We start from the raw sequence: 15,397 nt of genomic DNA, 5'->3' as shown, positions 1-15,397 counted from the left end.
CACTATCCTGCAGTCTAAAGATGGCTACAAGTTGGAGAAAAAAAAAAGTTTTTGTCATCTTCTTCCATAGGTTCATCTGACATTACCATTTATAAGAGCACTGATTATTTTGGTTTGCAGTTTCTCAGCTCCCCCAAATGAGGACTAATTACRTATCATGTGGATAAGGATCATGAGAATTATATTTTATTCAGCTTTGTTTCTCTCTCAGAGTAACCCTTTCAGCACTTAGCAGCCATATTCTGGCTCTCTGCCATGCTATCGGAGGTTTTATAGTAAATGGATTCTTGCAATGCCGGGATCAAACAATGTGAAAAATCACAGGTGGAGAGACAGGAAAGCTTAAAGTGAGGGCTTGCCCTCTAAAAGATGTTAATTTAATCACAAGTTTGTAATTATTCTTTTGATAATTGAACAATAAACTCATCAGGAGCCTGTGCAATGGCTCCACTAAGAGTTCCCCTTCAGGGAAATTGTAATATTAGACAAATAAACAAGAAAAAAAGCCAAACAAACAAAAAGGGAAAAATACACATTGCAGACATTTCTGCTAAAATGTCGTGCATGTACACATAGCATCTGCTGGATGGACAGGATTTTGTGGTATAGTGTAAATATCAAGAGAGTGCCTTGCTTGTTCCTGAGTATCCAAAATCAGTAGTTGACTGGCAGGTAGCTTAAAGCCTCAGGATTAGCCCTATGCAAAAATGATTTCAGTGGAAAAATGTTTTTGGGTTACTACCCTGAGGAGCATGTGGAAAAAAAAAAWTGTTTTTGTTTTACAGTGAACAGGATTTCATAACACCCTCCTAAAGCATATCCTTCTTACCTAGATCCAGTAAAAAATTAGGTTTTGTGGTTCTTGAAAAAATCTTTCAAATTGTATTTATGATGAGACGAATTATGGGATAAAGAGAAAACATTGTCTCTGAAAGCGGGTAGTTTCTGAAAGGTGATTCTGCTTTGACCCGGATTGTTGGTAGCTTATGTCAATATGAGTCAATAGACTCAGTCAGTTAATGTGTCTCATTTGCAACAGTTTTGATGAATAATGTAATATATCCCAATGCACACAGAGTACATTTAAAGACCTGTTGGTAGCTATAAAAAACATAGCTTACATGCCTGCCTGAAACACTCTGCTTTAAAAAAACCCAACTCCTCCCCGCCTCCAAAAGCCCCCCAACAAAAGTTTATTGTAAAGTTACTTAAAACAGAGATGCAAATAATAGCCAGTGTTTGGATCCAGTTCTAAATAATTGAGAGTAGAGTTGGGAATATACAAAGACAGGGAGTAGTTTATGTTAGACTTCAATGAAGTCTCTTGCACTGTTTTTATGATATATTTGGACCTAAATGACAGAAACATAGATTGGATCAACTGTTATTATCTCTCTTTTTCCTTTTTGAGTGGTGAGATCCCCTGAGACAGCTGCCATTGGTTTCAGCTGTCTAAATCTCATTAATATATGTCTAGTCAGTTTGTTGTTCACAGCATAACAGCAGGGCAGGTTGTATACAATTTGGACTCCAAACCAAACTGAAAAATATCTGAATTTCTCTCCTTTTCTCAGAGCCTGTTGAACACTTGAAAATACAAGGTTCATATTTAGTCTTTGGATTTTAAGTATAATCTCTATGCTTCTCATGGTTAGCACTTTTAGATTATCAGTCAAGGCTCAACCGCAGCTCTGCTATTACATTTTCTCAGCTAAAACTCAGGACTTCTAAGTAACTGATAAGGAGTCACATTTCCAAATGATTTATATAGAGAGACTTTTTATTTCAAATACTATCAGTGTCTGGGACTGGGATCGTGCAAGACATTGCTCTCAGCTTTTCCTGAATGTGTGGTCTCTGGTTAGGAGCCTGTACTAATACACACAGATACAAATGGATTTTCTGTGCATAGTGATGAATTGTTCAAAATACACATACAAGTTCCTTTGGTGAGGAGGGTCTTTTCCTCCGCACTCAACTATTATGCTGGTGTGCACAAAGCCACGCTTCATTATTCATGAGATGCATTTTCCTTCAAAAAACCAGGGGTTTTGGAGCAGTACTGGCCTATGACCTTTCCAAATAGCAGGGTAGAATAATTCATAAGGGGTGAAAATGGAAGCAGGATGAGCCACCTGAGGCCTAGGCACGGTTACTGTCCAGCGGGACCTCCCTAGCACCCTGGGGAGTCTCAATTACGACCACCTCCTCTGCACCCGTAATCAAATTCAGCTTCAGCTCTATCCCAGGCCTGCAGCATTACTTACATCTTCAATAAAAATCCATTTCACCAGCACGTTAGGATATTCTCCATGATGGACAGCCACTATTACCTTTCAGATGGAGTTCTTATGTTTAATGAGTGATATTCAGCACGCAGGCATAAAACATACAGCATGTAAATTTGGCTGCAAGGGAAATGAAAATCCCAGCCCCACCTCTTTCAAAATAAATGCTTTGTATCTTGACTATTGTGGTTTTCCAGTCTGCACTGATTTGGTGCTATTTTATCCAGCTAATGTGGCTTGAAGTTGATTGTTCTACCTTTGAGCATCCCTAGACTTGCAATCAATTAAAGTATTTTTAGGCCTCATTCATTTCCAAATGCATCTTAGCTAGCAGGAAACAGCCGAGTTGGTTCTACTTAAAGAACACAAACATGTTATCGAAGGCCTGTAGTCTTCATTTATTAAGTTAACAATATGTAGAAATGCTTTCAAAACATGTGATTTCATACTCTGGTCTTGTTCTTGTGCATGTCAGTGCTCAAAATGTATAAATATGTGCCCTCCTAGAGAAGCAGGAGGCTTATAACAGTCTAACAACTCACACAAAGAAAACCCATGTGAACACAGCATGAAAGTCTGGTTTCAATTGATACAAACTGACAAAAGCCACAAGAATATAGTCCCATGTATGAAATTACTTTTAAGAGGTGAAAATATATTCCACATTTACTGAAACAACTACAATTTGTGCCTACATTTTAGGTTCCTGCAGTGGGAAGCCTTCAAGGCCTCTGTTCCCTATCAAGTCAGTAGAGGGAAGGAAGGTCCCCTTGAAGGTCTCCTGCAGAAAATCCTGTCTGCCAGATGTAAGCACCTCAGATCCTTAGGGAAAATGGGTGCTTGCTTTAAGAAGACTTTTTCACAGGGCACCTGTGGGTTGCCTATGGTAAGGGACTGGATGCCATTCAAGAACTTCTGTGATGTAATTCTGCTTGTTTGAGGGACAAGACGCAGGAAAAGGTGTGTGGGACTTTCTAAAAAGGTAGAAAAATCATCCAGTTAAGTAAATACCAATCCTCATACATACTGGAGAAACTCATGTCTACTGAAGTGAATAAAACTCCTTTATTTCTTTTTCTAAGGAGATCTGCTAAATAAACAATGGTAAAGTGCCTGGAAATTTCAAGAACATGATATAAAAACACAACAAACTAAATTTAGATTCTAATGGTAAAAGGAAAGGCATAAGTTTGCCAGATAGTCAGCAGTGAAACTGCAAATTTGTTGTTTCCCCTATAAAAAATATACTTTGGCTGAATTTGCTGCAAACCAGCAGGGACCTGAGATGGTTAAGCCATTCAAGGGCTGTGATGGTGACTTGTAGGGAACAGTGGTTCCTCTTCAAGGGAGGAAAGAAAAGGTGAGACATCTGCGTGTGGAAGAGCTCACCCATAAGGTCGGCAGCTACCTGCACAGCCTTCTTACCAACCCACCCACGCTCTCAGTAACACCACAGTGGAGTAAGTTTGCAGGTTGTCGGGATGCCAAATCCCTAACGAGACATACAGAACATTTACCTTAAAGATGCCAGACACATTTTAGAACAAAAACAATCCAGAGACAAGATTCTCGTTGCCCTGAATGCCTGTACATGAGAGCTCAGGGGTCTGTTGCTCGCGGTACTTTGGTGGGCATTCAGCCACTTGAATAAAAGAGGAACGCTGAACTGATTTTTCTGTCTGGGGCTGCAGTATCATTAATTGTTTCAGAGCCATGTCAGGTCCAAGCAGATGGCAGAGAAGGAAGTGAGTTTCTGACATTTTGATTTAAAATGTAATCCCTATAATTATGGTATTAATAGATATATAAATATAGATGCTATTTGTTTTGTAAGAGGTGAATTCAAATTCTTTGTAGAGCTAACCAAGAAAGCTGAAAGCAGGAGAATTCATGTGGGTAGCTCTTGTGATTTTATTGCAAGCATTTCAATAGTGAGGCATTTTTCTGAAGGTTCTTGCTCCTACAGTTAAGAGAATATAATGAGAATGTCAGCTCTGCTTTTTTTTAACAGATCCATATTTCTAGCAAAGTTTGAAATATAATTTTTTAAATTTCTCAAAGCCGAAAGCAATAAAAAGGCACCAGAAAGCAGACATATGTATTTGTGCATGCAAATGTCACATTTTTGGTGACTGGGTCCTCAGGGCTGCAATAATGGGCATCAACAAAGGGAAACCTCTTTTCACTAAGTTTGGTCTGAACCACCAGGTCTCTTCTTTCCCTCTCTTGGATTTTGGCTAAGAAATTTTTGGCCAGTGCTGATCAAGGCAAGTGCTCTGCTGCCTTCTCTGCGAACCTGCTCTTTGCTTTCAGGCGGAAGACTCGATCCCCACACTGGGGGCTGCAGCACTGTCCCTGCGTCAGCCTGTCTCTGCTCTGGCACACTTGAGTGGTTTCATTATACCCCAGCCTTAGCTTTGCTTTTGCACTTAACACTGATTACATGTCTTCCTTTCTGCTGCAGAGAAAGAGCCCAACTAACCTTCCACAGGATTGAAATTTGATAACCATAATTTACTCTGGAGAACATGTTCCTCCACCGCTTGTCGAAATAAAATACAAGAGTGTGTGGTGGAGCAGATCATTGACCAGCACATGAAAGGGAATGGTCCTATCATGATCCGGAAACTTAAGCAGCATTTTGTTATGAGAAATTTGTAGCCTTTTAACTTATCAAAGATATATCCTGGAAAAACAATCTCTGCTTGTCCAGGCAGATTTGAAGACTTTTATTTATCTGTGATTTCCAGAAGTTTGTCAAACTGTCAGGTCAAGAGCCAGTGGCCAGCAAATAAGGTAGTCCATCCAGAGCTAGTATATCTGTGTGAGCGCTGCACACACGGAGAACTGCTGGGATGTGCTGGATACATTGCGCTTGTGCTGCCCAGCCTGCATGCACATCTGTGCCTCATGGGAGATGCTTCTGGAAAGTGCTGGATGGACTTACTGTGCCCTCATAGACCAACTGTACAGAAATTCTGGAGAGAAATATGTGAGCCCCAATGGCCCTTTGTGTTCCCAACCAGTTGTGCCCAAGTGCCACAATGATCTTCAAAATGAGTGGAATTTTTGCACTCCAGTTATTCTGTTAAAAAGGGGGAGAGTAATTATGCACTTCCTGCTTTATCATCTAATTTTTGTGTCTTATTAGCTTAGAGTGAGCCTGCACATTACTCTAGCAAAGTGTGTGCACGATTTTTTCTCGACTAATATAAGAACAGAAAAGCCACAGACTGTCATCTCTGTGAAGTCCAAACGTGTCACACAGAGTGCCAAAAAGCTGGGTGTCATTTACTTGATGAGCTAGGGACCCTCACCCATGTCTAGTACTTATGCTGTTGCACAGTTGTCCCAGGATATCTTGGCACACGTAGTGCTTTGTGTGGGGGCCGTATCCTCACCTTCAGCATCCCGCTGAGGGGGTGAAACAGAAGAGAAGACTTTACGACAAAGAGACCCTGCCTGGAAAAGGCAGGAGGGAGGAAATGAGCAGTGGTACAGAGCTGCTTTGCTGGCTCCTACATGCGGACAAGGAGCGGAGGGGAAGCGTGCAGCTGAGGTCTAAGCAGAGTGCACTGCCCTGCCATGGCAGTGTCTCCTCAGCCTGCTGTTTCAGCTGGCCCTGCTGCACACGTCAGTGCTGCACACAGGCACCCTGCCTTCCCCGATGTTCCTTCAAACCTGTGCTGCAGGGGCTTGAGAGCCCGATCGTGCAGCCAGTGGCAGCATGGCACATACGTGAAGAATATGACCCTTGCTTCACAGTTCGTGGCACAAGTGTGTGTTGGAGGCCCTGGGGCAGGTTTAGACGTGAGGAAAGTCACACTGGTCCCCACTGCGGGGCCCCACCAGAGCTGTAAATGGGCATAAATAAGCATTCCTGCCTAAAGCAGCCCGATCCGCCCCTGCGCTTCATTGCTTGTTGCCATTCACACACTCTCCCAGTTGTCTGCACGCATACCAGCATGGCCAGCAGCTGTACCGTGGATCGCTTCCAGACTCGGGTCACTGCATGGGTGCGCACACATTTGTCCCAGTCCAGCAACACAGGTGCGAGGGGCAGGAATGCACAGCCAGGGACAGGAAAAGGGCAGGACTGCTTTTTTTCAGCAGAGTGCAGTATTAAATGATGGGTGGAAAAACCCTGCTACGCTTAGGTTACCTCCACATTAGCAAGCAGTGCAGACCAAAAGGAGCTATCTGTAGAGCGAAGCTGTTGGTGCTGAGGACCTGGTGTCAACAGCAAACATGTTTTGGGGCTTTTTACTTAGAGCAGTTCTGGTTGGGTCCCATGGACTGATTGCCTGTTTGTGGCTGGAGTGCATGGGTGTGCTCTGGAAATGCATGCTCTAGTTTAGGTTCATCTGAAAGAAATCCTGTTAATGTGGTCTGAGTCTGCTCCATGGTGCAAACCAAAGCACAGTAAGAGGGCAACAACTGGGTGATTCACTTCAGCAGTGAACTCCTGATCCACACTAAAACGCTAGTGTAGTTGCACACTTCATTTTCTCAGGCACACTGTACCGATGCTTTAAGAGAAGCTAAGCTGCACACAAAGTGTGTAGAAGATCGTGCAATTATTATTCTCCATTTTCTTCTGCTTCTTCAAACTGCAAATTACCATTTGGATTCCCTTATCCACTGAAACAGTGGGCAATTGCAAGGGATTTCAGCATATCCCTGGTGAGTTTGGCTCATATCTCTGCCAGGACTTCAGAAGACATAGCTCAGAAGTTCCTTTTCAGTTCTGCTGGAATTTTCAAGAGAATGTGCCTTTGCTCCCTCTCATTAGAAAGGAGAATGGAGGGAAGGGCCTGTACAATCAGCACGTATGCTAATTTAAAACCTTGTTGAGTTGTTGAGCTACCAGCCAGGTGCAACACTTATTAAAGTACAGTGCATTTGTTTTTCTTCCAGTAAACTATAGAGAAATAATTACTGTAAAAATCTTTTTTATTCCTGATGTGTACCCAAGCATATGAATTTCATACTAACGTTGTTACCCTACAGGACATCAAATACATTTGGGAGTAAAGGTGATAAGATCACTCAAAATTATTACTTTCTGTAACTGCAAGTGATGGAATATAAGCTGCATTATAAATAAATAAATTATTTATACGATTAAATTTTTTAATACATTGCATTACTGCAAAACAAATCTAACATTATTTGGCCTTATTCTTCAGCTTCTCATACCTGTCCAGTGATTAATGCATGTGGAAGACAGATGCAAAATACTGTCAAATTAGAACGACAGCACTTTAAAACAACTTTGCATAGGTGTAAATTACTTTGAAAGAGGTGAGGCAATGACAAATCAGGCCCTCTGGGCTCTGTGCTTTCAACAACCAGCTTACAAAGCTGTGTATTTTCCTGGCTTTGCAAATACATGCATCACCAAGCTGATAGTTCTGATTTCTGAGACACATTCTTTCAAAATGGACTTTTAGCAGCAATCTGAGCTGCTCCTTTCTGGCTGTGCAGATGCACAAAAGACTTAGAACTAGGTCACTATTTCTTTATTATTATCACAGTAATTCTACTCATCTGTCTTAACAAATGGGCACAGTGATTATTTTGATCTTTTAGTGAGAGTTGTAGGGGGAGGAGAAGGAAACATATGAACCAGCTGAAAGGCTGTCTATCAAGTGTCAGCCTAGAGATAATTGTTACTGTGAGCCTGAAATATCCCAATTTAGGGCTGGGGAGAGAAATGAGAACGAGAACAAGACCTTTAAGTACCCCCTCAGTTAGAAAATTAAAACAAAATAATAACATTTTATGGCAGTTAGAAGTTAATGTCATTGAAAGAAGTAAGTCAGTGAAAAGCAGAATGGTGCGTATAGTGTGCAATTATGCAAAAACCACTTCCATGTGTTCAGCTACCATCTAGGTGCTTGTGATGTTATAAGTCTAATAAATGGGGCTGTTTATGTAACTAGCCTCTCCTCAGCTCAGCGTTACAGTTCATTTATGCATCATTGTTACCTGGGCTGGAGCACTGGATGAAAGATGAGTCAAGTCTCCGATTCTGGCAGCAGCTCGCGGGTCACTAGAGCTGATCAAAACGGGAGCACTAATTTCCATGGAGTGCCTGTTACTCATGGCCTGGGAGGATTTGTGTGTCATACTGAGAGCAGTGAAGGAGTGGCGTTTCTTGGCATTCTTCTTGCCCTCAATGTGCCTCTGGATGGCACTGACCGCTCCTGTACTGTTTAAGGTAGAGCACGGCGCCAAATTGACTGCCATGGTGGTGTCAGATGGCAAAGGGACATCACAGCCAGACGCGGCAGCTAAGCATGTCTTGTCCATCTCAATAAGTTGTTTAGCTGATTCGTTGAGCTGAGGGCAGAGAAAAAAAAAAAAGAAAGAAAAGAAAGAAAGAAAAAAAAATAAGGGGGAACATTAACAACCTGTCGCAGCTTGCCGGTGGTGCCTGCTGGACCTGCCAGGGCCACTCTTGGAAAAGCACCACGCTCCTTTCCCAGCGGTGGGGAGGAAGCAGGGACGGCTGTGCTGGCCCCAGCTCTGGCAGGGGGATGACGCTGAGCACTGCAATGGCGAGGGAGGGTGTCAGGGCCCATGCATCGCACACCTGGAGGCTCTGCCCTCACAAATAGGGCGCTTGGGAAATATTTAAATCCRACCTGGTTTTATCATTTGTCTGTGATCTCTCTGTCTGCCAGACAGGTCCCTGTGACTCAAACAAGCAATTCTTGTGTGTCAAAACCTGCCCCAAGCCTTCCAGTCCCCAAAGCCCTACAACACCTACAGTGTAGCATTACTATCCAGCTCCAGGGAGAGGCTCAGCTTATTTAACTTTCTGAAGTTGGGCAAATTATTTCCATCCTCTTTCTAACGCCAGATAAACAGAAAGAGAGATGCAGAAAAAGTATTCAAGAGAGTTAAGCTAAAACCGGACACCCCAAATTGGAGGCAATTCAAACTATGACATTTCAAAACAATGTTCCCCCAAACAGCCTGTCTAAGGCTGTGGAGACGCAGCTAGGGGTAGAAGTCAAGAGTACCTGCGTTCCTGACACAATCACCACGGCACCCTGATTTCTTCTTGCCAACACCTCTCACAGTTCAGATGCCAGTCTGCTGATGTCTGCTCTGGTTTGTACCACAGCACAAAACATTGCTCTTGGGCAACATTTATTCTACTGTGATCACTAGCGAGGTGTTGGCACATACAGGAGCAGGTAACAGCATCAGAGACTCTATCAGTGTCACACCGTCTACAGCTTGCCAGCATCCCCATTAATTCCTCGCTATTCACAGGCTCATCATCATAAGCATATTCTTGAAGCTTGCTACACAGGCTTTTGAGACAGCTTTTAAAACTTTCTGAATTTATATCCCTGCCTTCCACCTGCCGTAGGTCATCTTAATGCAAAAACAAAACGAAGGCATTTTTCCAGCTGTATCACTTCTGCTGGGGAGGATCATGATGGCCCCCGCGTCACTGGCTCAGGGTCTAACTTAAAAAATTGTTTTCAGCAGTCCTACTGAAGGGTTGAAAACTTGGCCTTCAGTCCACACAGAAAGCAGAATGTTAGGATACCACCAAGGTCTGTTTTCAGCCCACTGTTCTTTATTCAATCAAAACTCACAGATAACCTCATGCTAAAAATGCGGAAGGCATGCTGTGTGGGACAACCTGTCTCCAAAGCATCTTGCCTCCTAGCTACAATAACCTGTACAGGAAAGCTACTTCTTACACAGACAATTTTTAAGCGCATGGGGTGCTACAGTCACTGATATATGAAATACACTCTGAAGTTAGCAGCGTTTTTTGCAGAGTGTTCATTGCCAATAGATCTTCCCTCAAGGGGTGCTAACAGCTGAGGGAGAATGCCACATTTTGCCAACAGACCTTTATATTAAACTAGGATGCAACACAATATGTTTGCATTTAATGAATAAAAACAACATATGAAACAGAGAACCATGGCTAACACATACATGCTTTTGCATACACTACCATTCTAAGGCCCACATAAACCAGAGGTACATGAAATACTATTCTGGACCCCCCAAAAGACTATTTTTATTACTATATTCACTGTATAAATTATGACAGCATCCAAGAAACTCAGTCAAGGACAAGGACTTCCTAGGCTCCAAAAAAAAAGAAAAAGAAGCATTGCTGCTCCAAGCTAAGCCACTTTAAAAACCTAATACAATATGTGAAAATAAAAAGGGAAAAGAGAGGAAAGGGAAAGATAGCAATAATAGAAGCGTGAAGCTAAACAAATGTGTAATTGAGTAGCTTTTACGGCTTCAAATCACTGCGACCATGCTGTAAATACAAATAAGAAATAGATATTGTCAGCCTTATGCCAGTCTTCCTAAATTTGAAAGTACTTTGGTCTCCACAAGGGCTCACTTCTGAGTAAAAGGCAATRAACACGCTAACGCCTAGAAAGTAAACACTGACTTGCAGGATGCTTCATTCAGTGACAGCCTCCACCAAGTCAACCAAGAGCCTCCAGTTAATGATGCTCCACCACTGTTGGAGCTGCTGGGCATCCTGCTCCCATTCAATTAGCAGGCCATTTTCCCAGCTGCACTCTCCAATATGAGCCCAYGCTTACAGCCGACATAGTGCACTGCACCTGCCAGTCTTTGCCAGTAACAGCTGATCCCATTTCAGATTCTTCAAGAATGTCCATTATTTCCCACTTCATCACGCTCTAAATTGGTACAACCTAATATTTGCCAGAAGGCTCCAAGTTGCAAGGAAACCAGATGGTTCCCCTCCCCTAAGTAGGTGTTATGGCTCTGCTTACCCAATTGATGGAGATACTCTAGCTGAATTATTTGAAATGTTAAGGAGAAAAGGAGAAGGACATCAAATATGCATGATTCTTTTCTACAGACAGGGTGAGCAAATACTTTGCTAGTCACTATTAATCAGGACAACAATATGTTTTTAACCCTTTTATATAAGAATATATAAAGGGTCAAAAAAAGAATTTTGAACTCCCTGATTTTACAKCAACGCTCCATATAGACAGAGAAGTGCTCCAGCTCCTAATATCAAAACTCTGATTTCTCTTGCAAGAATTAGATTATAAATCTCACTGGCTGGAATCCAATTAACCACTGAATCTGTTCCTTTTAAAACAACATTTACTTTTTTTGTTCAAAGCAAAACCTAGTTAAAAAGGTCAGTAAGAGAGCTAGCATCTAACATGGAGTGATAAAAAATAGCCTTGTACTGATGTAAAAAAATCATTCTCAATATCAGTAGAAGATGTGAAGCAAAAAGAAAATCACTTCCAAAAACAGTCAAGCTAATGAACTACTGGGACTGTCAAAGCCTTCCTGAAATACTAGAAAAAAAGTATTTTGGTCTGGCAAGGCAAAAAATGCTTTGTAGCTTCACCACTTTATTTTTGTACTGAACTCTTGTTTTTGAACAACTTTGCCCATGGGTGCTGGGAAGTACTTCCCAAATAGGTTATGAATACCATAGAAAAGGTTCTGCTTTCTACCTAGCAAAAGCAAACAGCRCTGTCTTTTCATAAAAAACTTTCATAAGTTCTTTATGAACATGATTTTAAACATGATTGCAATTTTTTTACTCTAAACTCTGAATATCTAAACAAAGCACTGCTTTCTGGTGTCTGTCTTCTGATCTTCATCCAGATTCGGTTCCAGAGGAGAAGCTTAATGTAAAGGTCTGACCCACAGCCAGTCTCAGGAATTCGACATTTCTGAAAGACTGTACCTCCTACAACAACCCCTAATACCAGAATTCGGCTTTCTTGCTCATTTTTGATCCTTCCTCTAAAAAGAACCTGTGTTTGAAATTCTGGTCCTGCTACTCCCAAATAGTAAAATACCCTTGCAGTTGCAGCGGGACTGATTTTACCCCAGATCTATTCTATAATAATGAGAAGTCCTAGAAAACTCAGTATACAATGCAGAGGGATACGGCCTGGATTTGGATGCCAAACCAGTCAGACAGTCCCAGCGGTCCTGCAATCTTGGGTCTGGGAATGCAAAATCCTGCAAGGCTAAGCCTTAAATTAGGTGAGGGACAATGCTGCATAAGGGATGTGATGAAACACTACAGTAAAACTGTTCACAGGGTCTCAGCGAATACTGAATGGGGGTACTGCATGATAAGATAAGGATGTACCAGCCTCAGTTTATAGAGTTACTGTGCCTGTTTCTTATGCAGGTATTCCCCAGTTCTTAGGAACTGTACTTGAGACAGCTTCAGTTCATCTAATTTTGAGTGTGAAGGAGGGTGCATTCGGAATATGCCTTTGTACTGAGCCTTGTTCACCTCCAAACAACCTTCTCCCTCAAAGGGAGCAGTAATCAAGCTCCGCTCATTAAAAATTTGCTGACCTTGATCTGAGAGCCACACTGCTCTCCCAGCCACAATACAAGCTGTCATGAGTTTGGCCACCAGCCAGACAGTCCATACAATATGAACTGAGAGGTTTTTTTTTTCTTCTTCTGGCTTTTAGATAYGACTCTTTTAGATAGTTTATTTGAGACTTTACCATATGGGCAACAAAGGTACAAGCATTAAGCTACCTCACTCAGGACTTGTCCACTGCCAAAATTATTGTTTTATTAGTCTCTAGATAAGCCTTACTTTTCTGCAGAATGCATTATGATGGCTTTTTCTCTCTCTCCCTCCCTCCCTCTCTGTTGCACATCCTCACATACCCCCAAACCCCTACCCCCAGCCCCCTACCCCCCACCAATTTCTGATACATGTGTGTTTAAAAGGGACTAGCTGGCAACAGTTTGAACAGATTTCTCAGTTAAGGATGAGCAGATACAAGAGAGAGACTGTCACCTGCACTGTGTATTCCAACATGGACCTAGATATTCCCTGTATGTCACAATGTAATTTAATGAACTATAGTTTCAATGTGCAGCATTGTGCACCTACCTACACACTCAAGCTGGGATGAAGAATGAGAAAAGAGTTACTTGTCCATTGTGGACTGGGTAGGTTCATAATTCTAGTTTTAGATCAAATAGAAAATTTTTATTCCATAGAACAAGGTAGAAGTGAGGGAGATTTGGGTCAAATTTAAATGATTAACCTTTGCTGCTCTAGTCTGTAAGAGCGATATTTAAGGTAACTATTTTCTTAACATGCCTGAACCAGAAGAGATCACAATATATGCTCAGTTACACCAGCAAAAACATGACATTGCCAGCATAACTTATTTTCTTTGGGAAACCAATATACATCCGTAATGGCAAACCCACTATTTTACTAATAGAAACTGCATCTCCCCTGACAAATGTGCCAGTGTGTTTATATTAATCAGTGGTACTGGCAAAATTATTCTAGTGTAGTTTAGACCTCCAAGGGACACTCTGATACACAGTGGTCACCAGAGCAGCTCCTGGGTTGTTGCAGTTCACTAATGGCACTGTCTTCTGTAAGACAGAAGACATTAAGTCTTATTCTGCTACTGAATACTCTTACCTTTCTAGTCATTTATGTCTGGGTAATGGATTCATTTCTGACTGATATCTGACCTACTAAAGATAGACCCTCACTCTGTTTCTGATTTAGCAACATACTTCAGCACATACTTAATACAATGCACAGACCAAAGTGCCACTAATGGAACGAAAATGCCATTCTTTTCAGAATAAGGAAGGATTGCTTAAATTCTCAGTGTTAAGCACATGCTTAAGTGACTTTGTTAACCTGGAGCCAGTTTGAACCAGAAAGTACAATTTATTAAGGCTTTCAGGAAAACACTGCTTTATTTGGTCTGCAAGCTTTCTGCTGTCTCCATAGAAAGAAATACCTAAGTGATGGTGCAGTGCAAATACAGGTGTAAACTCAGAAGTATGGCCCCTTCAGGCCCCTTTGAAAAGAAAAAGGTTAAAAAATCCCACAAATCCATGAATAGCTAGTAAAAAAGGATAAAATGGCCAGAAAAAAATATCTTGGTCAAGGTCTTAGAGAGGCACCACTAAGCAGAGCAAAAAGAAAAAATAAAACTATTTATAAAACTTCTTCAGAATGCCTCCTTGAAAAGACTGATAATATTTTCACCCAGAGAGTGCTAATTTTTATACTTTACAGTTCATAAACATTGAGAAGATCATGCACATCCCTGTGTTATGCCTTGCAGAAACTTTGGTAATTTGGAGTTATGTAGCTGATTTTGTGACTAAAATAAGCAGTCTGAATTTATTACAGTGTTTTCAGTTCGGAGTAGGTACTTTCAGAAAATATTATGTTCTTATGCCCCCATTGAATTGGCTTCACTAGGATTATAATTTATGCTCTGAAGCACAGTGAGGTTATTAAATAAGCAAGGGCAAAACTGCACAAGAGTCTCTGTGTCTGCTAGGTTCCTGAGAGGACTCCATCTTTGAAAGCATTCAACCTTTTCACCCCCCAAAAGCAACATTTCAAAAAGTTAAAGAAGCTTTTCCTTATTGTTATCCATTTTTGCAAATGCAGGGTAAAACCCTTCTTCTACTAAAGCCAAATAGTAAAAATGTCCTTTGACTCAAACGGGCATTAGGAGAAAGTACATAACACTTTATCTAAAACTTTAAATGTTCATTGGGTAAGTTAGTACAATCCATGCACAGCAGTTCCAAAAGCTTACTAACGGGATATTAACAGATAAAGCTGTGCCAAAGGCTCTTCAACCAAGTCAAACCGAATGCATCTATAATTTTCCTCTTTTATATGTTTTGCAAATGCTGAATAAAAAATATTTAGAGAAAGTTCTCCATGAACAGTTTAAATGCACTGGGCAGAAGTTACAAAATTCTATCTCAAGTATTCATTTTTGCATCATCTTTTAACAAAGAATCGTTAGTAAGGCACAATTTACAAKAAATTATTATAATTAAAATAGAGCTTTATTTAATGTTTTTGTGTTAATCTTTGTAACAATCCACTACTGCCTTTTTAAGTTTATTGCCAGGAAGGGACAAGCAAATGTGGAACAGATTTTCTGCAAGCAGTTTATCCACCATGGAAGATAGATTTCTGAAACCCTAAACTGTGATTGAGAACAGAATTATTTATTCCATGCACCTAGAAAATACAAGAAATATAGCATATGCACTTTCTTGGACACATTCAC

General features: G+C 41.2%; 1 protein-coding gene across 1 annotated transcript in view; it reads right to left on the bottom strand.

Annotated features, from left to right (window-relative positions):
* The window catches only part of SH3RF3 (SH3 domain containing ring finger 3), a 109,406-nt gene that overhangs the window by 53,161 nt on the left and 40,848 nt on the right, over nucleotides 1-15,397 (bottom strand). The window contains exon 5 of the mRNA XM_026055355.1: nucleotides 8,280-8,633. Within this exon, the coding sequence (XP_025911140.1) occupies nucleotides 8,280-8,633 (354 nt within the window). The remainder of the gene's footprint in view (nucleotides 1-8,279; nucleotides 8,634-15,397) is intronic.

Source organism: Apteryx rowi, unplaced genomic scaffold, assembly GCF_003343035.1.
Source record: "Apteryx rowi isolate R43461 unplaced genomic scaffold, aptRow1 scaffold_123, whole genome shotgun sequence".
Classification (NCBI taxonomy): domain Eukaryota; kingdom Metazoa; phylum Chordata; class Aves; order Apterygiformes; family Apterygidae; genus Apteryx; species Apteryx rowi.
This window is presented reverse-complemented; position numbering and strand designations above follow the sequence as displayed.